Source organism: Neopelma chrysocephalum, unplaced genomic scaffold, assembly GCF_003984885.1.
Source record: "Neopelma chrysocephalum unplaced genomic scaffold, ASM398488v2 Primary Assembly neopelma1_26b, whole genome shotgun sequence".
NCBI classification, from domain to species: domain Eukaryota; kingdom Metazoa; phylum Chordata; class Aves; order Passeriformes; family Pipridae; genus Neopelma; species Neopelma chrysocephalum.
The window spans coordinates 3126325-3151341 of record NW_020897696.1 but is presented as its reverse complement, the minus strand read 5'-3'; the positions used below and the strand labels follow the sequence as shown (position 1 = coordinate 3151341).

Here is a 25017-nt window from a genome sequence, read left to right as displayed (position 1 = left end):
ATCCTGGTAGCTCTCGAGGTATTTTCTAAATTTGCTGGTGTGTGTGTGTATGTTGCTGGCAAGTCTAGATCAAGCCAAGCACTGATCCTGCAGACACTTTAAACACAGATATAATTCTACTTAAGTAGGTTGTTCCATTTAAGTCAAAATGCTGGCATGGGCAAAGTTAGGGGAAGTGTTTCAGGACTGGAGCCTGGATTTTGCTTTCAGGAAAAGTGTTCCTGACTCAAACCAGAATCTTTAACCCATGTGAGCCACAGCTCCAAGTTTGTTTCACTTACTTGAGTTCCTGACCTGCATGAGGAGGCATTGCTCAGCCCAAGGAAGTGTCACAGGTTTTGCAGCCTGAGGAGAGTTCGCTTTGAAGAAAGCCAGCAAGAAACGTGGCCATGAAGCCAAACTTTTTCAACATATGGTGTGTGCAAGAGTTAAATCAAAGTACTCCAGCAGCTCATGTGCTCTCTGTGTGCGCATACTTTCCTAATCTTGACATGGGGTCTGAGCTGCAGGCTCCAAGGGTGTATGTGAAGTTAGCTTGGCTGTCACCTTTTCACTCCCCGGATCTGGCTGTGGCTCAGCTCAGGGACGCACCCCGCCACTGGGATTACCAGCTGCGAATAGCCAGCTGCCTAAAACCTGCTCTCGTGGGACTGGCTGGGCTGAAAGGTGCCCTGGCACACCTCACCTGCCCTCGCACTGTTTCTTGCCCTTGTGGGGAGCAGTAGAGGGAAGAAGTGCTGCAGTGGCCCCTCTCCTGTGCCTGGAAGATGTCTTGCACCCGCTTTGTGCACTTGGGTGATCTGGATGCACTTTCTACTGCTCTGCTATCATCGTTTGGCTGGAGAACAGCTGCCTCCATGGATGGGTCTGCTTTAAAACAGGGGAACAGCTGTGCAGAGTGGTCTCTGGTGCTGGCGGGCTGTCTCTGCACGTGGGGGAGAGGAAGGGCAGAGCACATGTTTTTCTCCTCTAGGTGACAAAGTCCTAAGGGCAACTTGTGCTTTGGCTTTCCGGGAAGAAAAGCTGCAGTTCCTTCAATCCACAGCATGCTGTCAAAAATTGCCAGGCATTTCTGACCAGAGGCTGGAAATGAAAGCTACCTTTTTTTTTTCTGCTTAGGTTTCTTTGGAAAGGCTGCCAGTGGCCACCTTGCCCCACCCTGCAGACGTGTGGGCGGGAGTGGGGGTAGCCGGCAGGAGGGAACATCACCAAAAAGGCAGAGCGACTTGGCTGGTGGCCACACACAGGAGCAGGAACAGCTGCCTAGATGGCCCCCAGAGCCTCACTGATGTCAGCATAACCAGTGCTCCTTAAAACACAGCACTGTGGGGGGGGGTGAGGGGGAACAAGGCTGGGAGCAGCTTTAGGGGGTTAAGCAGTACGTAAAACAACCTCCATGAATCTTACCCTCCCTGCTTCAAAACAGACCTTTACTTTCTATAGGAGTGGGAAGGTTTTGAATGAATGAGTGAGAGTTATGAGAAATTCGTAAAACAAGTCACCGAAAGCAAGGAGGAGAAAGAATACACATTGTAAAGGTTGTATGTGGCTGCAGTGTGTCTGTTTGCTTGGGTTTTTTCCTTTTAAGAAAAGTGTGGCTAGGAACAGTTTGGCACTGTTGGATAAATCTCCCCTATGTTGTCTCTGAGAACCTGTCACGCTGTGACAAATCATACTGTCAAACATCATATCGTGTTTGAAAAGTAACTGGCTTGCCTTGGGATGCTGTATGAAATACGGCAGGATGTGGCATCCTGCAGGGAGCATGTCGTGTGCTTGCCTGGCCTCCTGCATGTGCTTGAGCAGAGGAAGGGAATGCACATCAGAGGAACACAGTTGTTCACAGCTTCCTTCCACTCCCCTTGGTTGTTCCAGGGAGACGGCACTTGGCATTACCCATGAGGTTTACCGATGCTGCCTTTCCTTGTATGTTGATAACCAGGTTCCCTGACGGTGATACCTCTGCATGGTTAAGGGGGAGAGGGGGGGCTGTCTGTCTGAGCTCCATGATGTGGGGTCAAAATTACCCCGTCACAGGTACCATACAGGATGAATGTGAGTTCCTCTCAGGCCTGAGATCTGACATGTAGCTGGAAGTGCTGAGGGAAGAGGATACCAGCTTTTCCAGAACTGTGCAGCTCAGTCACAGAACGAGGTTGGACGGGACATGGAACTGGATTCCAGGGTGACGTGGTGATTGCAGCCTCTGCCGGCTTTGCTTCTTCCCACAGCTGGGGAGTTGATTTTCCCAGTAAGCCTGTGCCAGCACAGTGCTGCTCCGAGTCTTGTGGTGTTATCCCATCACAGAAGTTGTGCTTGAATTGCTTGCAAAGTGGTATGCAGCACGCAAATCTAGGCAACAGGGGTGAGCCAGCCTACCCGGGCTTGTTGCAAAGCTGAATTTGCAAAATGCTGTCTCCATCAAGGGCGATGTACTAATAAGTTGCAGAGATTCTGTCTTGAAAAACAAGCAGTGTAACACAGGCATTCAGGGAGGAGGATGTTGTGCTCTTTTATAAGGTTTATGCTTTTTATTAAATCAGGTTAACTTCACCGGTTGCATTAACATTTCCTATATCTTTCCAGAATTCTTGTAGTAATTAGGAAAAATGACAGAGAGTCACGGCCCTTGTATGGGACCGAGTAAGCATCTGGTCACATTCTTTTCAACTGGGACAGTGACATGAAGAATTTCTTTACCAAAGGTCACAGAGGGAGACAGTAAGAGAAGCAGAAAAAGAGCTCAAGTGCTCTAAATCCAGTCTTGTGTCTCCGCCATTAGATCATGCTTCCTGTCTAGGTAGATGAACCCACATAAAAACCTTGGTTCACAAACAGATGACATTCAAGTACTACCAGCATTGTAAAATACAGCTAGGACTAATATATTTGCTCTGACTTTCATCTTGAGTGCCTGGTGGAACACCTGTAAGTATTTACATTTTAACATGAGCTTTTGTGCTTGTGAAAGCAGACAGTTTGACAGCAATGACCTCTCACACAAAAGCCTGAATAAGTGATGAACTTCCAACAAATCCATGACCTGAACTCTGCTGGATGCATATTGAAGGCAACAAGTTAATATGGCCTGTGGCAATACCACAAGAGGACTGGCTCTGTGCTGGGCTCTTCTGCTAGAGGTGGTCCACAGGCGAGCCTCTAACCACTATCCCTACTCAAAGGCCGGGAAGTAAGTGTGCCTGTACTCGCTGGCTAGGTGAGGGCCTCAGGCAAATGTCCGATGCAGAAAAGACTTAATTTTTTTTCTGGACATTTCCCATCCTGCTGCTCTGCTCTGACCCTGTGTGATGGGCTTGGTTGGTGTTGCAGAGAAGGCAGAGGAGTGGATATGTCTCCTCCCTCCCAAGCGGCGCACTTCAGAGTTTGCTGTGCTTAAATTGAATTGAGTGGTAGTTAAAACTTCAATTATGGGCAGCTCTGGAGTTGGATGTGTCTCTGCTGCAAGTGTGGTAACCACTGGCCATCAGACAGGGATGACAGCCCTGTCATAGTAACCTCTGAAATCACCCTGACCTGAATCACATTGAAGCTGTGGCTCTGGCGACGTTTCTTCAGAACCGCCCTGCCCTGGAATGAGTAGTTAGTTCCTGGTGCCTGCTCCTCCAGTGGAACTTGGGTTCAGAGCGGAGGATGCCTCCTCAAGCTGACAGAAATGCCTCTGGATCTGTGGTATAAGGTTTTTTAGTTCTGTGCGAAACTCTGTGGAGTAAGTCATGCTGCATTTTTTGCCTGCAAAACTGAAAACTAGAGGGAGTCCTGCTTGTGACTAGTACCAAGTCACACTAAAAGCCCATCTAGCCCAAGATGCTGATCAATGTGGATTTATCAAAACAGAGTATGGCAAGAGGGCACCTATTAATGATGCTTTCCTGATGCAGTCTATCAGCAAAATGCAGCTTCTGGAATCTCTTGAGCCAAGGGGTTTCAGTATTCAGGTTCAAGAATGCTTTTTTTGTGAGCTTGTCCAGTGGCTTTTTAAACCTGTACTGACACTTGGTATGTTGTGGTGATGAGTTTTGCTGTTTATCTACATGCTTCATTGGAAAGGAGGTGAAAAATCGATTTTCTAAACCTGCCATTTTATGCTTCCACTTAATACCATTTAGGACTTAGATTAAGGGAAATAGCAAGTATTCATTAACTACCAGCCTTCTCCACACCTTTCAGGATTTTGTGGCCCTCTGCTGTGTCACCTCTGTGGCCTTCCTCCCAGGTTGGAGTCCTGATCTGAGTATCCATTATTATGCAGTTGTTCATACTTTCAATTACGTTGTTCACCAACACTTGTTAAAGCTTTGGTTTGCCTTGTTGACATCTATCACAGACACATGCCAGAAGTACTTTATTTGCCTACGTATTTATTGCTGTAAGACATATACTTGGACGGGCTTAAAGATTTCCAGGTGCTCCTATGATTCTCTGTCAGCTTTTTTGGGAAACTTTCTCAATGTTGACAAGTTGCAGTCAGAAGATGCTGATTGGTGAGGTTCTTTGCAGGTCTGGCTCAGTTACTTCTATCCTGATGGTTTGAGAACTGCTTGTTTACGTGGTGCTTTGCTTGCTGCTTTCCTTCCCAAATACACTGCTGGTTTCTAAGAGTAATGTCCCTGTGTCCCTCCACTTCATATGCCCCTTCCCTCTCTCCCAGTTCCCCCCCCCCACTTCCTCCCTACAGATGGCAGCCTGAAGCATGTCCTGTGCATCTAAACCTTGAAGAATGCAACTTGTCCAGAGACAAAGGACATTTGTCCTTGCCGGTTCTGAGAGCAGTTCTTGAGGATCCTCTCCACAAGTGATATTACCCCCAGTAAGGTTTGCCTGCTTTCCAATGCTTGACTGCTGATTCGGGATGATGACTAGGGTTCATCCATCCATTTAGTCTCAGCAGGTATCAGAGGAATTGTTTTGAGGTCACAGAATTAAAATCTTTATTGATGTAACTCTGCTATGTTTCCATCATTTTTTTTTTTTTGGTAGTCTGCCAACCCACTTGTCCACCTGTAGGACTGGTCCATGTTGGTGGACTTCGAGATGTTAATTTTTGCAACCAAAAGAAGTTTGTTTCAGTACTGACCTTACCACTGCTGTTTACTTATATTAGATTGTTCCCAGGGTGCTTTACAAATTGGTGCCTACAAGGCTAATGAAATGCAGTCACTTTTGAAGTGGGGAGTGAGAAAGGAGAGGTTTAGATCAGGTCATGCTAACCCCTTTCTCTGTGTAAAGTGCTGCGCATTCTTCACTACTGACATGGCCTAAAAAGGAACCTTTGCTTTTAAAGCCCTACCTTAACCTGCCTACCAAATGATGTGTACTACTTGATTTGTGTTTAGCTGATGAAAACTTTATTCCAACTTGCCAGAAGTGGGAACTTAGTTGCAAGGGAGACAGTAGTGATTTCAAACCTTTTGGTATGAAAGCCTTTCACAATGAGAACTCAGCTTTATCTAGGTTACTTACTCCCTTTATTAAGCCTCTCAGGATTGATGAAATGTAGTGGTCTTAGGAGAAACAAGCCTTGTTCATCATGTAGTACTGATTTATAAGTATAATCTTTGAAGGTTGCTGTGTGTAAAGCCATTCCAATAAGCTGTTCAGCACTTAATGCTGAGCTCTGTGGCTTCTCTGAATTATATAGCATTTGGAAGTAGCATACATATGTGTTTGGAGAAAGGCAAACTTTCCGTTTAAACTATCAAGTTGTGGTTGTATTTCTCATTGTTGAATTTAGAGCTCCTCTTTTATTTCTCTGCTGCTGCTCTAAGCATTTAGTATCTTAAATTTAAATTTAATATCCTAAAGGCCCTGTGAGGAGCAAGGAATGGAACCCTAGTATGGCATATGCTTTGCAGGTGTCTCTCTGTTCTTGGGTGTTAGATCAGGAAAACCTAAAAATAAACATAAAATTAAGTCATTGTGTATGTGTAAGCAGGAGGGCATGTTTATGTTGCTTTAATTAGAACTATTTTCTCGACTGCTTGTTTTATTAGGGTATGTATTCTAAATAATAAAGATTTTAAATATCTTAAAGATATACCTTAAAGTGCTAGGCCAAAAAGCTGATAAGGACTCTTTGTATTTGTCCCTCTGTCTTCTGAAAGTTCAGTTTTGGCTCGATCAGTTCTCTTCTCTGGATTGCTATGCAGCTGATTCAGTTGTGCTGGCACAAGGAGGCAGGAGAAGACATAGCAGAGAAGGACAGGACTTCTGATTGCAGTGCAGGTAGAATAGATTTTAAAAGCCTGTGCAAGCATCATTAAAAAGGCTGGTGCTCAAACCATCAGAACCATCATGTCTTTCGACCGAAGCAGGGGCCAGGATGAAAAGTAGAAGAATCAAGTGGAATGCCTTTTTGTCAGTTTATCTTTGAAGGGGCCTCAAGCCAACCTTGGATGAAACAAGATGCATTGCCTCCTAGGATGGATCCTTGAATCCATGCAGCAGTGTTGCTGGGTTGATGGATTCCTGTACACAGAGCCTAATCCAAGCTCTGCTCCATGGGTGGGGGGTGATTAGCAATGTCTGTTTTTATCTGTCCTTCTATATAGGAACTGCATCTGCTGTGTTGTTGGGCTTAGGATCTTTGCTGGCTTGGAGCTGTGGTGTTGAAAAACCAGCACAACCATTTTGGATTTTTTTTAAAGATTTTTAACATGTAGATTCTTACCTTCATTCTGGCTTCCAGCTTTGTTGAAGCGAGCATCCACTCCATGGCTAGTCGGTTCTTGGGTATCTCTATACTATGATTCCAGTAACTGTGAGAGTGGCAGGCTTATGTTAATAGAATCACTTTCCCCTGCCCCTCACCTTTTGCTTTTCCCAGTTGCCACTGTCAAACTTGCCCCCCCCAAACATTGTGGTGTTTGCCTTTAAAGATTGTATTTAACACCACTTGTATTCAAGCTTTTTCTCTCCACTTCAAGGCAAGTATTCTTCCAGGTATGTGACTACAAACAATGCAAAGGGAAAAATCTCAGTGGAGATCTGTGCATGATGTTTTTTATCTCTTTGAAGCTGCTTTTTTTTTAAGCATCTTTTGATATTTAGGTATTTCCTCCCAGCCTTCCCCTTTCTGATGTGTCTTTGCCTTGATAACTAAAAAAAATTCATCATGACGTTGAATTACTGACTTCAGAATGGTTTCCTTGGCAACCTAAATGGCATTTGACATCACAGGATGAAGAAGCAGCAAAACCAGCTTAAGAAAGGTTTTGGGTTTTTTGTTTTGGTAATTTGTTTACCCCCTCACCTCTGGCAGCTCATTGCTGCTGTTGTAATCTTCCAAGATGCTGATACAAGGGTTAATGGGGTTTCTCTGTAAGCTTTATATCTAAAATGTTCTGAGTAGCCAGTCCTCTTTCATTTTTTCTGTCTTTTGAGAATCCTACCTCACCAACTTTTGTTTTGGTCAATAAAGGGGAAGCAAACCATAGGCTTTCCCTGGCATCGGAATGAGCAGCTGAAGGAAAGGAAAGAGCTTCTGGAGAGGTGCTGACCCTGAGTGCAAGTGGCACAAAACTACATGCTGTTTGTATCAAGAAGCTTGAGAGTTTTGTCTGTGAAGATAGTCTCGTCTTCCCACGTTACCACACATTCTTTGTTTGCCCTCTTGATGCAAATCTCGTTATTGCATTAGCTGTGCAAAAAATTCTAGAAATCAGGTCTCCTTTAGCTGTTCTTTCTGTTTGCAAATAATTTTCCATCTTTAGAGAGTATCTTTCTTAATCATGCTTGATATTGTGTAAGGAGATCATGTTTCATCATGTAAGATTGTGGTCCAGGTTTTGTTCTGACTGGACTGGTAGAAATCTGTGCAGTTTTGCCAGTGACGGGTCAGCATCTTTTGTGGAAGAAGCTGATTTGAGTAGCCAGTATCAATCACAGCCAGAGACACCAGCTTAAGGAAAACAGCAGTGAAGACTGATGTAGGTTTTGTTGGAATGCCCAAGATAGGGAACTAAACATACGCTAAAAGCCAAGTGAAAAAACTACAATGGCCCATTTCCAAGAAAATTGTCTTGTTGCAAAGGAACTTGGACTGTGAAGGGTCCTTATGGCATCTGCACACTTAATACAGGCTCTATCAGTAATTATCATCAGTTAAAATAGTCCTTTTTTTTTTTAGATTTTTGCACTTATTTTTTTTTATAACTGTTAGGGGGAGTAGCATGTAAAACAGGGCAGCATGTAGAAATCTAAAACTCCAGCCAAAAGACACCTTCTTTTCGTGTCTACATGTTGGCTGTCTATCTATTGGCAGCAGGCAGCCTGTGTAGACTGTGAGGTTTTAGCACTGAAGCATGGAAGAGTGAATTAAGGGGTTCTGAACTTAAAACATTCTTCTCTTCTAGGGAATTTCAGTCCTCACCATTGCTTAGTTATTTATGTGGAGACTGTGTGTAGGGTTGTTTTTCTTTTCTTTCAGTAACTCCTTATATTCACAATATGGTAAACTGAGACAGGTTGGTAACTCTTCATTTTTCTCAGTTATTCTGCAGTTTAGTAATCAAATGAATTGGAGTCAGTTGCATGGATACCCAGCTGGGAGGAAACGCAAAAGAGAACATACTTTTTCATCATGAAATAGACTTTTGTATAAGCCAAATAAATGCTTTGTCATAGAGATGTCAGCATGGGACATTTTGTTTCTGCATGAATTATGGATAGCATCATAACACCTAGGGCATTGTTACACCTTTTAATCTCCCCCTGTTACACCTGGAAAGGCAGAGAATTTTGTGAAATGAGCCAGTGTAGCAGCATCCTTCCAACAACTTGACCCCGAGTTTTTTGCATTTTGGAGGAAGCAGATGCACAGGTTCGTACCATGCAAGCAAACTGACAAGGGCAAAGTGTAATAAGGCATTGTGAGACTTTCCATTAAAACCTATTTTTTCTTTAAAATTACTTTGTGCATTCAGTTATGCAGGTGTTGTCAGAATAGAGAATGGAAACTGTGTCCGCGATGCTGTGAGAAAAAGGATTTGGGTGATCATCTTCCTTGCAGGCTAAATCCATGCCTTTTGCCCAGGATTTTCATTATTCCAGCCTGGCCTGAGATACGGTTTTCCTTTCAGCCAAGACATTTGTACTGCTGTGGCTGTTACATCTGTACTGGGCAGGCAGAGAAAGCCAGCACCGGCAGTTCCATGCACTGATGGTACTGCTGCCTTGCTGGCCAGGGCTGGGTTTCTTCTCTGACTTAAAAAGGTACAGTTAAAGTCGTTCAGCTTTTCTGTGCATGGATGAAACCAGAATTTTCGCTTCATAGAAAAGGTTAAACCTTGTAAGCATGTAAGTTTTAGTGTGCAAAGGCTGTGTGGTGGTGCTTCAGCAGGTTTCAGCTTTCTTTTTGTTGTTGTTCATAACTTTTCCCCATAACTTTAAAGGCCTTGCTCTTCGTGAGGCTGGTGTTGAAGGGAGTGGAAATCATCCCGGGGAGAGGAAAAGGACAAGCTAACCTTGGCACCTGGGGCCTGGCTATTATGTTGCACTTCCTCTGCGGGGCGGCGCGGGGCGCGGGGCCGCCGGAGTGATGTTCTCACAGCAAATGGAGGAAGTTCCTCCAGCAGCAGCAGCGCTTCTGGATCTCCTCTCGCCTGGGGGATGGGGCAGGGTGGTGAAAGAGGGTTATACAAAGCACTGAGGGGAGGAGGGAAAAAATCCCTCAACAACCGGGATCCCTCAGCTACGTGCAAAGCTCGACAAAACTTTTCGGAACTGTAAATACTTTGGGAATCCACCTTTGAGCGAAGGGTTGGGGAGCAAGGGAGTGTTTCCCCTGCGCTGCTGGCGGCGGGGAGGTACCACGGGAAGAAGCCGGGGAAGGATGGAGGAGGGCGGCCGCTCCTCTCCCTGGTTGCTGACTAAACAGTTATGTCAGCTGGCAGTCGGCGCGGCCTGGGGATTTGCGATAGAGCTCCTGGAGGGTGGGGGGGGCTGCGCGGGGGAAGGGAGGGGAAGGGCTGGCCCTGCTGCAGCCACTGCTGCTCCTGCCTCTCCGTCGCCCTCGTGGCAGGGAGGCCTGGGTGCTCTGCCCTGCGGTGTGACCCTGGGAAGTTTCTGCGGGGATGCGCCTGTGTCCGTGTTTGTTTGGACACTGGTGCGGTGCCTGGAATAGCAACCCCAGCCCGCTGGAAGGCTGTCCTGTGCGGGGAGCGTGTTCTCGACACCCTGGTACCCGTACCTTCCTCGCCTGCTGCGTCAGAGCCCTCCAGAGCACGTGCCTATGCCAGAATTGCCAGAGCTTGTTGCTGGGGCAGGAGTAGCACGCTCCCATCCAAACTCAGTGCATCTTGTGGATGCCCGGTTGCTGGATGTGTTTGCCCCTCTGCCGGGCTCTGGCTGGTGCTCACAGTGAAAGTGCGATGTGCAGAGCAGCAGCAAGGCTTGGGCAGTGCCCTGCCTGTGGTCTGCCGCAGGTAGAGACTGCCCCGCCTAAACATGGCCCGGCACTGTTAGGAAGTAGAAAGGGAATTCTGGCTGCTGTTCAAGTTTAATGTTTCCTTTCTTGGCCTTAGAGGCAGATGGAGGCCAGGGTAGTCCTTGAACAGAGCAGGAGGTATTTATAATGATTCTCTCAAGTCAGTAATGTTCAAATCCTATTTTTCTGTTCCTCTTGTTTTGTTTTCCATAAATCCTGTGCTATAAAGCTGGAACAGCCTTAGAACAGCTGCGGCTTTTCACCCATATGCTTCCCTCCCCTCCACCCCCTATTAGGTGTAAGTGAAGGATGGGTTGAATGTGAATCACCTCCATACCTATTTCACTTCTCCTGTCCCAGCAGTGCAAGACAGAGAAGGACCCTGTCCTGACAGGCAAAAAGGGTGTGTGTCTCAACTGTTTGAGGTCAACTGAGTTAGCCAAACACAATTTAAAAAAAAAAAAAGCTCTCTTGATGCTCCTTAAGGTACAGCCTACTGTGTCGGAAGCCATGTTTGTGGCTGTGCTAGGCTAGTTAATGTGTTAACCTGCATCTTAATGAACATTAAGGTAGACTTTTAGTAATGTTAATCTGACTCAACTGAGCTACCATGGTTGTAAGTCATGAGTGAACCTGTCCGGTCCACATGGACAAGCTTGCTGGAGGCTTTAGTTAGTAGGACAGCACCAGTCAGTGTTTCTGATGGTCTAAAAGTGATTTGGCTTTTTTTTTTTTTCCATTTTATTTTGCCAAAGCTGAGAGTGCTGTGAAATATGAGTGAAGGCTGTAGAAAAATGTTTATAATGTGATGTGGAAATACAGATCTCACCCAAGAGCTGCTTTGTTGTACCTTTGTACTGCTCTCATCACCTCAGTGCAGTTCTCAGCTGGGTGTGTTGTGCCTGACACTCCTTCACAGCACACCTGGGTGCCCTTTTATGCACAAGTCAAGCAGTAGCGTGATTTCATAGTGCCTTGCGATACTTTGCCAGGTAGCCTTACCGATGAGCTGGGCAGCTGGACTGCTGTCAGTTCTCAACAGCATAGGTGTCTGCAAGCCAGTGTGGGAAGGTTATAAAGCACTGAAGTATCTGAGTGACACCTCAGTCTCCATTCTGTTTTAAACACTCCACTTGTGACAGGCCACGAGAGCGAGCACTTCATGGGAGTGTGTTCAAATTGATAAAACTTGAATCCTTAAACACCTAGTTTCCGCCTTTGCTTATTGTAGGTAAAAAGGCTTCTTTGGTGGTGGGGGTCTTTTTCTGAGCAGAGAAAAAAGTGTCCAGGAGTCAGGAAGCCACTCAGAAGTTACTTTTGAGCCAGATGTACATCATCTGTATTTTAAAGCAGTCAGATTGCCCGTGGCTCTATGAAAATGGAATTATTTTGAAAGGAGAGGGGTATATAACTGTTTAAGTGCCTAGGCATATGGTCTGAAATGCTGAATAACCGCAATTCTCTCTAACTTCACAAGGAACGCTTCTGGAAACGGCTCTTGATGCATTGGGTACAAAGCACTACAAGTGCAGGTAAACAGTTCTTTAAAATATTTTGGCGCACTGAGAAAACTTCAGAGAGTACTACTTGGAAGCTGAACACTTGACTTTTTGTGGATAAGATCAGTTTAAATAGGTGTGTTTTTCTTCCTTCTGTGTGTATGAGAGAGGGGAACAGGAGGGCAAGTAAAAAAATCAGAGGAAAAGACCTCATTGCTGACTGGGGAGACTTGTTTGACCTTCTGAGCCCTATGCACTTGTCTGTGGTTTCCAGCCAAAGGCTCTCACTTTGAGAGCGCCTTGCTCCTCGTGCTGAACTATTTTTTGACGCACCGAATGAATGCAATATGTTAACACTCCTGTAAGTCCCAGAATTGCTTGGCTGCCCCTTGCCCTGCCTGCCTTGCACTGGCTGAAAAGGTACCATTGTTTGTTCTGCAAACAGTGGGTGATGGTTGTTTCCAAGGTGACTATGGCACTGTTGCTGCCCTCTAGTACAAAAAAATTGGCATTAAACACCTGAGAGCATCCCACTGTCTCTGGTGACAGTGGGAGAGAGGGAGGAAGGAGCAGTTTGTTAGAGCTCTCTGGGCTGGATATTAGAATACAGATGGAGAAAATGCCAGTAAAGCTAAGAAGGGGTGATATATACATTGAGTTTATGCTACTAAACATTTTTCCTAAATAGTGCACGGATACAGCTATTGAAACCTGGTTGTTTCTAAGATTGTGTCTCTGCTGAGAAGAATTTATGATAAATTTAAGGTGTTTCAATCATACTTATCAACTGTTGTAGTTTGAGTTCACAGTAGTAATATTCTAGTTTTTCACTTGATTGATAGGATGCTTTCAAGACTGCTCAAGCAAGGAAAGCTAGAAGGAAACACTCAGCCGTTCTGCTTGGTCTGTAGATTTTCAGACTTTTTGGAAAACAGTTATTAGGGGATAAAATATGCATCCCCCAGAAAAAGAACTGCAACAGTCAGTTCTTTCATTGATTTTGTGTATTCTTGAATGGCCTGTGGTACTCAGAACAGGGACTTCTTTTGAACTGTCTAGGTGGATGGATTAGAAGCATTTTTTCAGTCTTCTCCCTGTGCTGCCTTCCCATCTACTCATGCAGCTGTTTAGTGGGGGGGGGGGGAGAAATGAGTCTAAGAAACAAAACAAACCAACACTTCTTTTTAATTGGTCATGGATGCTGCTAGCAGAACTTTGCCTCCCCCTGCATGAGGTTTAGTACAGTTCATATGCAGGTTTCAGTAAACATTAACTACTTTTATCAGGGCTCGCAGCATGCAGAATGGTTAGCAAAGAGCATGCACTGAGAGAGACAGAAAAAATGAACAAGTCCAAGGTCAAAAGGATGGTAGTTTTTCCTTTATTAAAATAAGGGGTGGTGAAGGTTGACAACAGTTTGTGGAGAAAGTAGGCTTGTGTGAAAAACGTGGTTCTTGTCCTTAGGCTTTCGTCTGGGTGAGAGTTTGTGGGGGTACTGTGCATTTTGAATTTTTCTTCCACTCTAGTGAGATGACCAGAACACATCAGCCCTCCTCAAACTCTTGCTGACTGACAGCTTGAGCTCCTTGTGACTCAGATCAATCCAGAGCAGAGTATGAGCTTTGCTATCACTTGTTGCATCTTTATAGGGGCCTGCTCCTACCCAGCATCCACAAAGATCCCACTGACTTGAGAGTGCACAGCTAAACAGAGATCACAATTTCCTCCCTTCCGTGCCTGCAATTACACAAAGCTGTCCTGGTTAGGGAGGAGGATTAAGGAACTGTGGTCTAGCATTTTGCCTCATCTTTCTTTCTCTTTGAATGTTTCTTTATTGCTTTTGAGGGGTGCAGTGCTGCTAATTTTTCTGCAGAATGAATTCTGTAGTGATTAAAAAATAGTTGATCGGCTTAGCAAGGAAAATGGGGTAATTTGTGGGTAAATTAATGAAACGGTTTTGAGGTGTGGAAAAAAAGGCATTTTGAAAAGAACATGTGACTTGCCCTAATGAAATTTGTTGAAGCATCTGATGCCACAGTTCAAATTGTAAGTTATTTTTAATTGTGCAAATCAGCATATCCTGCCCCTCCTAGCTCCATTCAAATAATACTTTGCAAAAGAAGGAAGCAGCAGCATTTGCCTGCATATTTCCTAGAAAATGGCATCATTGAAAAGTTGTACCTCATTGGGAAAACACAGGTTTACTTGAATGATACATCAAACACAGAAGAAATACAAACCGTCTGTGGCTGGTCTGACAGTAGTTTGAGAAACACCCTCTGCTGCATGCCCCTCAAATAAGAAACGTGTGCGCACGGTTAAAAATCTCATCTTTGTGGTGACACAAATGATTCAATGCAGGAAACGAGAGGAATCTCATTCAGCAGTTAAGCATTTGTGGGGCGGGGGTGTGAGGAGGTCATGGTGTTCAACACACCCAGTTAGAAACCTTCAGGCTCCTTTCGTTACTGCATGTTACATTGATTTAAATCAGGGCTGATACTAGACACATCAGCACAGGAGGCAAATCCCATCCTGTTCAATCCACCTGGATCAGATGGGAAAGAAAAGAAAGACAAAGAGACTTTTTTGTTCGTTTTAAATTTTAACTACAGGCATTACCCATCCTACTCAAAACCGTCCCTTGTCATGGGAGGTGTAAGGCTCAGCTCTCACATCCTGCTGGAACTGAGCTGTGGGGTGGCTGGATCAGTGCGGGGAGGAGGGCCACCACCAGGGTTGCAGTGGCGGCCCATGTTCTTTCTCCTGCAGGGGCAGCATGGTCTCAGGGCAGGCAGAAGGAGAGCTTTAGATGCAGGCTTGCAATTATAGCTTCTTGAAAGATGCCATAGTTCATCTAAATATAAAATACGGACTGTGGTTTTGGTCTGAAATATTTGTGGGATTTTACCAAACCACTACAAACAAAGTAAACAGCAGTGAAAAGTGACACATTTCAGGCAGGATTTATTTTTTATTTTTGTTTTGCAAGGTGATGTGGAGACTTGTATTCTGTGATTCAGTGTTCAAAGGAAAGACATTTCTCAAATGGAGTACTTCTTTTTTCATCTCTTATTCACAAACTTCCCAAAGGGCTTTATATTAAGGTGTTTCAGGAGGCTGGGATGTGATTTCCTTTTTAACTCTGTTGATGTTCTCCCACGACTTCCCAGGTGTTTTTGCTGCCTTCACCAAATTTAAAACAAACAATTTCCTAATATGTTGATCATGTGTTGTATTAGAAGCCTTTGTAAGGCCTGTAGAGGGAAATCAAATCGTGTGTGCCACTTGAATTCTAAAATACATTCACTTAGTACTAAGGGCAGGTTTAATGGGAGCATGTACGGAACATTAAACGTATATGTAAACTTTTGCCTTGCTTGGAAACTGACCAAGGAATAAAATCAGTTTCTAGATTGCTTTGATGCCTCTGCAAAAGCATTTGCAGTTTTGTATTTGCTGTATGTCTCCAACTGATAACCAGCACTAATGAAGTGGCTTTTTAAACAGTTTTATTGAAATTCTTTGTGCAACTACAGCGCAAACTTTCTTGCAAAAGCAATCATTTACAGTGCATAGCTGGTAAACCAAGGCATTACCGTTCATTCTCCAGTACCCCAATAGCTATTGCTCAGTTCTCACCACTGTAGCTCCTAGTGTTTATTCCTCGACTCCAGTAGACCTGCAGGTTTTTGCTGCTCATAGCACTGAGGTGTAGGAATTCTCTGGAAGAACCACTCATCCTTTTTTTTTGTTGTTTGTTTGGGTTTTTTTAATCTCTTTTACTGTCAGTCTGTGGGACCACAGTCCTGTTCCCCTCTGAATCATAAAAGGCTTTTAAAGGACCGTAAGGTGCATTGGAGGTAGGAAGAATTACATGCATCCCTTTTTTAGATTCCTTTGCAAAGGCTTCATTGCAAGAGACAGTGCAAGACCCTATTAAGTCTCTTTGCACACAAAGTCTTTTAATGATAATATAATGGAGGGACTCTTTCTGTCACAACCATTACAAAAAATTTCTGTTCTCTCTCCTTCAGCTGGGCTTGCCTTTGCCGGGGAAGACAGTCTCATTACTCCAAAACTGTCATGGTTAGTTTTTGGCTTGGTAGAAAACTGTTATTGGGTGAGATATGAGACCTCTGTGCTGTGTGAGCGCTGGGAGGAAACAGGGTGCGTCCCCCACTGCAGCCTCGGGGCAGCCAGGAATGCTTGGGGAGAGTTTTTTTTTATTTCCTATCAGTGTGCAGGTGGGCCTCAATTTCTTTCACCTCTTACGGAAACTTTCACTGACTCTCCTACTGAACTTTAGTTACAGTGTATGATTTGGGTTTTTTTCGTTTTATTACTAAGCTCAGTAGAACAGAGCAGGTGACAGGTATTCATTAATAAGCCATGCTCCTTAGCTGCTTAGCTCCAAAAGGAGCACTTTTGCATTGACTTGTGTGGGTGTCTCATGGATCTTAGGGGCAAGCCAGGTTCGGTTTCAGAGATGCAGATGGCAGGTGTGTTTGAGGCAGGCTGCGGTACCCAGCATTTCAGCTTCAGGAGACAGAGCTCCCCAGGCCGAGGGCAGATTGCATAGCATGCTCCCATCCTGCTGCAAGACCTGGGCATCCACAGACCTGTCTGGGCTTGCCAGTGCAGGGTGCTGACCAGATAAACTGTCCAGATGAACTACACATAGGCCACTGACTGTGAACCGAGCATCCCCCATGCAAGGTAACATGGGGCTTGGAGATGTGGCCTAGTACACAACAAAGTCACTGCTTTGCACAGCTTAAAAACCTGGATTGTTTCAGTCTTTCAGCTCTCATGGAGGGTCTTACATTCAAAGCACTAATGATTTCCTTGTTGAGACCCAGACTCTTTAAATTTTTATTAAAGGGATTGTCTGTGCTGACATTTAGCTAGCACCAGATGTTGGCTTTTAGTTACCAGTGTGGAGGTGGCATAGCTAATAAAGGCAAGGATAAGAAACTTGTGAGAAACTCACTGTCAGATGTGGCTTTGTGTACTGCAGCCTGCGTGATGTCTGTCGCTTCTTCATGGGCCAGAGTTCTACAAGAAAGCCTTTTTTCTTTCCTTCTTCTTTTTCTTCTATACTCTTGACTGGCCAAGTGTTTTCCAAGCACATGTCTTTTTCAGGTGACCTTGCTCTTTTGTTAGAGACTAGCTAATGAAGGGAGAGTGCAAAGAGAGCTCAGTGGCAGATTTGGGTTTTTTTTCTCTTATATTTTGGTATTTCTTCTGAACATAGCTTTCCTGTAGATCATACTTCTCCCCCTCAACCTCTTTTGGCCATACCCTCCCTCAGAAAATGTCAGCAAGCGATTGTTTCCTTTGCAGAGCTGCAATCCCCTAGACAGAGGCTTTTCCAGTTTTATGAATGCACCATTTGTTGCTGAGGGCACAACTGTTCGATATAACTGGCTGCATCCCACTCTGCTTGGGACCAGCATGCACTACAGCCAGGCTATGCATAAACCAGATTTTTGTATTAAATGGCACCATTTTGTCCACAGCAGCAGTCTGTCTGTCTTTTGTGTGCACGCGTGTGAGACTTGCAGTTTTCAGATGCAAAATACATAAAGAACAGCAGTTTTGCAGAAATACGTGTTACTCAGTGAGCGTACCGTGCTATTTTAAGGTTTATTTTTCTTAAGGAGTTCCTGACAAGTGATATTTCTTCATTATTTTGTGTAGGCGGGACGAGGCAAAAGCACATTTTGAAATATTTTATAAAATGGATGCATGGTATAATATTACAAATGTAGTTGTTTCGTTGAGGACATACTCAATTATAACTTAACTGAAAATATATGTAGCACTTTGTATGTGCTCATTTATGTTTTATTGTATGTCATCAACCACATCTCCATCCCCCCTCCTTCCATAAGTGCCACAGGGCTGGAGACTATGTAGGTATAACCACTTAAAGATGCACTGTGCTTTATATTTTTAATTATGTCTAGGAAATATCTGATGTCAAACCTGACACTTTTTCCTCACTACCTGCCCTGCTTATCCCCTTCTAAGGTCAGCACAATTTACTGTTTTCAGAGGGGCTGCTGTGCTGGGTCAGGATGTGTCGGGGAAAGCTGGAGAGGCTGCATGTCTTTAGTATTTCCCAGCCCAGGTTTCTGCAGTGCACACACATCTGCAACTTTTGGTTAACAGTTAAAATAATGCAACACCAGTTTTCTAGCAGACCGGGAGGTGCATGAGGAGTAGGCAGATGCACAGTTGGGGGTTAGTGGGTACCATGCTGGTTGCATGCCATTTCTCTGTCATTTCCCTCTCAGTCCTGAAAAGCTGCTTTTGGAAAGTGCCATCTCTATTCTTAGTTACGTATAGCAGGGATGCTGCATGAGGCTCTGGTCCCAGCAGCTGAATTGCATCTTAGGGTTTTAGTTCATGCTGCCTGACTCATTTGTCTCAATGCCAAGAGTTTCTCCTCAGAAGCATAGTGGGCTCCTTTCCCTATCTCTATTCTCTCATACCTGTTGAGTCCCCTCCAACAAATAAGAAATCTTCAAAGCAAGTCCACCAGTTTAGAAATTGCTCAGTCGTGCTTCAGTAAAAATACTTTTTGTGCTCCATCATCATTGTGTTTAAGAAATGGGGAAAATTGGAAACCTCTGATTTCCCCTCTTTAATGAAGGTGGTACTGATTGGAGATGAGGATTCCTGACACCACCCTCCTTTGGGTGCCTGAACGTGTCTGGGCATTGGTTAGGCTTGCCTGAAATGTCCCTAACTCGTCCACCAAAAAGAAAATATAATTAAAAAATACAGCTGTTGCAGCCTTTCCATGGAGGTTTCCACACACATCCCCGCCTCACCATGTTCCTTCATATATTCACTGCCCACATAATGTTACCCGCAGGATGAGGGTGGGAAGGGGAAGCTTGTTCTCTCTCATGTGACTGCAGCACAGTTAATAATTGTACCAGCCTTCAGGGGCTCGCGTGACCAAAGGGATTGATCAGATTCATAACCGGACAGAAGTTTTTCAGGCACATCTTTGTGCCTCAGCATCCCAGCAGATTCAGAGAAGGAACCAGATCTGCTTATGCTGAGATTGCTCGTTTGTTATGAGCTGGCTAGCATACAGCATGTAGAGACAAAGGCTACCCTGGCCTGAAAAGCCCCTAAAGAGAAGCAGTATAGTAAATACATCTGTAAATCCATGTTCAGGTTACAGACTGTGTGTGTCTCGTATGCTCTTGCTCACTTGCTCCATCTCCCTGCGTCCCCCCCCCCGCTGCCTTAAAAATGGGATGGCAAAATATTTTGAGAAAATGCATCAACTGCTAAACTGTTGATATGATTAAAAAAAAAAAGGAGTCTTCATTCAAGCATATGTTTCCAACACTTTAATCTTTTATGGACTGCATACTTGCTGTGGGAGTGGAAGGGGATGTTGCAGGCTTACTTTCAGTGTACTTGGAAGTCTTTCCCACAGCGTGAAAACTCCCCAGAAAATGTGAAACAACGGCCTGGAAACCAGGAAGTTTCTGATGCCTAGCACTTATAGCTCTGAGGGATTTGCTGTGCTCTGGAGGTCATGGAATCATCTTTCTTCTTTGTTGGCTTCTCCAAGTTTATTTTACACATGATGGAGGGGTATGTGTGTGCTGCTGAGCTCTTCAGGGTCCTCATTTTTGTAGCATGTTTTTGCCCCTGGTTCTTTTGTTACTGCGCTCCCACGATTAGTATGTCTGCTGCTTAAAATGGCTACTGAGCCACCATCAAGTTCTTGTCACTGGTTACTAACTGCTTAACCTCTGTCAAAAACCATCCAGCACAGCTTTGAGTTGATGCTTTTATTGCTTAACAGGTATATTTCTGATCTTTGGGCTATCCATTAACCCTGTGAATACTGTACACAGTGAAGACATAAATCTGCTGTGGTATGATGGTATGTCCTGGTGCTGTGATGGCTGCTGCTGCTCCTGCACTGTGCTCTGATTAGATTTGTGTGGCATGCAGTCTTCTGCGTATGTGGTTTGAGGGTTATTTTTTTTTTGCTTTGTTTTCCCACCCCCTTACCACTTTGTATAGTTTTGAGGGTTTCTTGAGGAGTTGCTAAATGTCAAAAAGCAGCAATGAAGGTGAGAAGTCTGGCACTTGAGGGCTGATGGTCCTGGTGAGTTGATCCCGTTCCTTCCAGTAAAGAAACTATGCATCCAGTTTCAGTCTGTGATGAACTCAGTGTTTTGTTTTCTGGCGTCTCCTTCCCGTGTGCCTATGTTTGTGCTGGAGTGTGATGGAGCATGGAAGGAGTCAGAGGAGAGAAGGGGCTGCAACTTGGCTTTGGCTGCCAAAAAAACAAAAACATCGAACAACCTCAACCACAAGGAGAGTTAACCGGAACATACCACAAAACAGGTTAGGCAGGACACTGAAGCCAGGTACGAACCTTCTCCTGTGCTTTAAGGCATCTTCAGTACACCCTCCTCCCTCTGCCCTTTCAGGATTTTCCCCCCTCCTCCCCGTTGTGAAATAGTCCTGTGCCGACTGGGTTAGAACGTGGGGCAGGCGGATGGGTTGCAGCGCTGGCTCGCCTGCTGCCAGCTGTTTCTTAAGAAATAGAGGTTGCACTTGTCCGTACCCGTCATCCCGTCGCAGAGGCAGCGCAGCATGTGCCTGTGTGTGTGCCTTCCTGCCCTCCCCAGGGTTGCCTGCTGAACAGTCCCAGCCGAAAAGTAGCGGGGGAGGAAGAGCAGCAAGGAGACAGGGAATGCTGGCGGGCGGAGCTTGGAGGGCTGATCCTCCATGTAGTTAATCATTACATGCGGCATAACCTGTTCCTGTTTTCTAGAGGTTTCACTGGCACCCGCAGCCAGAAGCATATGAGGAATATGTGACAGACTGCTTTCCGAGCAAGATGGTTTGTCTTGCAGCAGGAAGCCCAGCATCTAATACAAGACATCATTTCTTCTGTAACATCTTTATGCCTAATCGTTCAGTAAACATACCATATATAGTCCGATTCGTGCTTGCTCTAACACCCTGCTGCAAGGCAACTTTGCTAGTACCACACAGATTCCTTAGCTCCTGGTAACTGGCTGACAAGTAGGATGTTGCCAGACGTAACGTAAATATTTCACACAACTGGGGTTTTTTACACTCCTGCTTATAGTGCATAAAGCATGTATTTCTAAACATGACAGTCTTAAGTCTGGCACTTAAAAATGAAGAGGATTATACAAAAAAAGGTGCCTTATCAAAGGATGGATCAGGTGCCACCTGCACATATTTGTTGCAGAATAAAGATTCCACTCTTTCGATAAACATCATATGAATTTTGTATTTATGAATCAATGTTTGGTGGGCTTTTTTTTTCTTTCTTTTTTTCTCCTGTCTCCACTTTAAATGCCTGCTGCCTCCTAGGTGATGGATCCCAAGCTAGGACTGTCGTTCACTGAGAACTTTCTCTTTTCATTCTAGCGTTTTTTGTGAAATTTCTCCTCTTCCTCTTTCTCTGTGCCCTCCTTCTGTTTCCCCTGGACTGGTGGGGTACTAAGCATGGCAGAGGACATGAAGAGCAGCAGTGTGGCTGGATTCACAGCTTTCCTAATCAACTGTTACATATGGTTTGCCTTCAGGTTTTTTATTTGTTTGTTTTTAACATTGTCATATCACTTCAGTAACATTCTGCCTACTTCTGTGCTAGCAGAAGAGACTCAGAAGAAGGAGATGAAGCCTGCCTACCTACACCCTACAAGGCAGGGGTTTTTTTCCTTTTTGTGCTTTCTGCATCTTGCCCCGTTCATTGATGTGTGAGAAGACAGCACAGTGGTGTGTACCCTGCATAACCTTGCACAGAGCTTTCTGGCTGTCTGCTTGGTGATGGCTGTTAGTGCCTGAGTTCAGCAGTTTAGTGACTGGCAATGTCTCCTGTACCACTGAGGTGGTTGCTTAATCAGAGAGGGTGCCGGTTTGGATGCAGCCTGATACAGGTAGATTTTCCTATGCTGGCTTGCTCCTTAGTTAGGTAACACTTCCAGAGGGGGAGACTTTGCAGGGGGCAATGTTTGGGTGTTACATAAATGGACAGGACATGCATTTCTGGGACTTGTCTCTCATTGGCCTGGTCAGAGTGAATTATGTCTGACTGCTTGGCAGTTAATTGGACCATCCTTCCCATTTCCTAAGCTGATAAGCCCCTCACTGTCTGCCTCAATCAGGCTTCTTTGTTTGAGAAGTTACTAATGCCACAGAAGAACAGAATAACTACTTTCCTGTAACCAAGTGAGGTGCTCTGATCGATAAATCTATGAAGATTCACTGTATTTCTTCAGCAAAATCCTTTCACAAGGCTTACTTGTACCGTAACACCAGTAGCAGTTGGCAGGTACTGAAAAGTAGGTATAGCTGATGTATTTAGTACATACCTTGTCCCTTTTTGAAAGAATGATATTTGTGATAAAGTTATCCTGTGAACAGCTTTATTCTGGGAGATCCTAGTAGCTGTGTCGAGTACCATGGGGGTCTGTAGATGCCTGTCCATCAGGATTGGGTCTCAGAAATGGCTCTATTTTGCCACAAAACCTTCAGACGGGGACTGTCTTGATGTGTCTGGATGGTGCCTAGCTTAGAGTGGGTGTTGCCAGAAGGTGAGTAATAAATAGTGATTAATCGTCTCTGAGCTATGGATGTTTGTATGAAAAAGCACGTTGCTAAAGGCTTTGCTTCAACGAGATCATCAAAATTAACCACACAAGAGACAGTAGTGTAGCATCCCAGAGGCTTGATTTTTCTGTCTCTTGACTGGTTCGTTTTGACTTTTGTGGATTTACTAAATCTGATTGATGGAGAAGCATGGGTCCCTTTGTCTCTGAAATATCAGTAAATATCAATTAAATGATATCAGTATTACAGATTGCAAATGGGCTGAGTGATACAGAATCAGGGTGCACTAAAAGTAAACACCCTTTTGTTAGATTGCTCAGTAATCTTCTTAATGCAGAGGTGTGGTTAGGAACCTTACAGGTATGCATCCTTGTGTTTGTACCGTTGAGTCTTTGATACAAACGCATAGGAAAGATGCAAAGGTACCAATTCTTATGTTAATTATATCTTGAAGATGAAAAGTAATTTTGTTTTACAGGAGACGGTTTATCCTTTGCAGTCAAAATATAAGAAAAGAAATATAAGAGGAAATATAAGTAGAGATATGTAAAGAAATATAAGTAGAAAACCTAAAGCCATAGTGATTTTTAAAATAGTTTCCATTCTAAGTTTACATACTGATTTGAGCAATGCATTGCATCTATTTGATTGTGCAGTTATTTCTAAAACTTTCTGAAAAGAGGGATTCATCACAAAAATCTTCTGTCTCCCTCCATCCTTCAACTGTTTCTGGCAGCTTTCAGGACCCTAAGCACACAAAGCGGATATTGGAGGATTTGCTCCTTGTACAAAAATTGGAAGGACTGGGCCTCTTTCTTCTTAAAAAGTTTCCAAAGTAGGGTTTGTCTTGACTTAGTCGTAGAGGAATGTAAAGTATACAAAGAAAATAAATGCATATCACGTTGTGAGCTGACATCTGTAGGTACGCTCTGAGCTTGGGAAGGGACTACCTGTTTATATTTCATTGTACCTTGGAGTTAATGGTGTTGAGTCTTGTTATGTCTGTAGCGTCATGGGAGGATGATGAGAGGACGTAGTTGCTGTGGAGTTCAGGAGGCCGTTAGTGACCCCTCAAACGTTGTTACGTCCGAGAGACATAGGAACGGGTGAGCTGAACGTGGGGCCTGGTCCATAGGGTAGGATCTGCTGGAGGGGCTGTGGGAGGCAACTACCATCGGTGGCTGGATCGTGTCCATTCCTCACGAGGGCTTGCCTGCAGTCATCAGACCCCAGGCAGGTAGCCGGTGACTTCTCCTACTGTGACTTCTCATATTAGCGTTTTATTGCCTGACAACATTCAAGGTGATGGGCAGAGAATTTGCATTTGGATTTTAAAGTTTCTAGAAGAGTGTATGTGCTCTGTGTCTTGTCTGAACCTTACCCAGGCTGGTTCCAGACCAACCAACAGCCACGTACTCAAAGACCTTGCTGTCTACCATGGGATCAGTGAGCCTCAGGCTTTCTGAGTGGAGGTGACAAATGAGGGGGAGGAGGTGTCCATGTCTTTAAAAAAGAGTTGAAAAGGAAAAACTGGAAAGCAAGCAGCTACTGGCTGTGAAATTCTTGGAAAGAAAGATGCTGTGTATGTAGAGGTTACTGTGATCACACCCTGCCAGGCATTGGGCACACCGGTGTGGGTTGGGGGAGGCAGCGTGGGTAGGCCGCAGTGCAGTCCTGGCAACTGGGAATGGATGAGGAAGCAGGAGGCAACCCGCCTTCCTTCAGAGAGCCAGGAAAGCATCAGGGATGGAGTTTAGGAAGTGTTCAACCTCAAAATTAGGGCAACTTGAAGGTGAATTAACTGCTGGGCCTGTAATGATCTGCATGTTCACGTATGTATAGGGCCTTACGCACAGAAAGGTTTGGGATGAGTCTGGAAAGGGTCCATATTTAAGGAATGTAGTTCTTCTGGCTTCTGAGAGGTTTTTTGTGTAGACAGCATGGAAAATGATTACAAAAACAAGTATTGCAAGACACTTAGTGAGATGGGAAACTGGCAGTGCTAAGGCTGTGGCTCTTGTACTCGAGTGATTGTGAGAGAATGTCAGCCTTTTTCTGCTTTCTTTTCCCAAGCATTTTCTGACTTTTGAACTACCACTAGTGGAGTTTATCCAGTGGGCTTAAAGTCAGCAACCCCAAAAATGCATTGAAAATACCTCATGACTTTTGGAATGAGAGTCTGTGACAGCAACTGGACTCCAAGAAAAAGAGGTACTCTTAATGTTTGCTGCCAGTTCTGTCAGTGTCGTCTGAGATGTTACAGTGTCTGCTTTCACTGTTTTGGAGCAGGGGTGATTGGGACTGACCAGACCAGTTTTTAGGGAGCTTAGTCAGCTTCCTAATTTCCAGGTGTAGTGAGAGAGTCATCAGGGACAAAAATGGAGAGAGAATGTCAGTAAGTTCCTCTTCATGAAAGGAGATGGGCTGCCGGGAGGA

The 25017-nt window shown here is 44.6% G+C and overlaps 1 protein-coding gene and 1 long non-coding RNA gene across 11 annotated transcripts in view; one reads left to right on the top strand and one right to left on the bottom strand.

The window, feature by feature from the left end:
• Positions 1-25017, top strand: part of RREB1 (ras responsive element binding protein 1) — a 124674-nt gene that overhangs the window by 11245 nt on the left and 88412 nt on the right. The window contains exons 1-2 of one of the 10 annotated variants that reach the window (XM_027676229.1): positions 23697-23818; positions 24655-24792. The exons of 2 other annotated variants lie outside the window; for them this stretch is intronic. In XM_027676229.1, coding sequence (XP_027532030.1) covers positions 24741-24792 — 52 coding nt within the window. In that variant the 5' untranslated portion in view covers positions 23697-23818; positions 24655-24740. 7 more of the 10 variants (XM_027676228.1, XM_027676230.1, XM_027676232.1 and 4 more) reach the window with 7 other exon arrangements.
• Positions 19963-23037, bottom strand: LOC113964250. Its single transcript, XR_003533127.1, has 2 exons — positions 20558-23037; positions 19963-20263 (listed from the first exon to the last, which is right to left on the bottom strand). It is a non-coding gene; the product is annotated as an uncharacterized LOC113964250 (long non-coding RNA).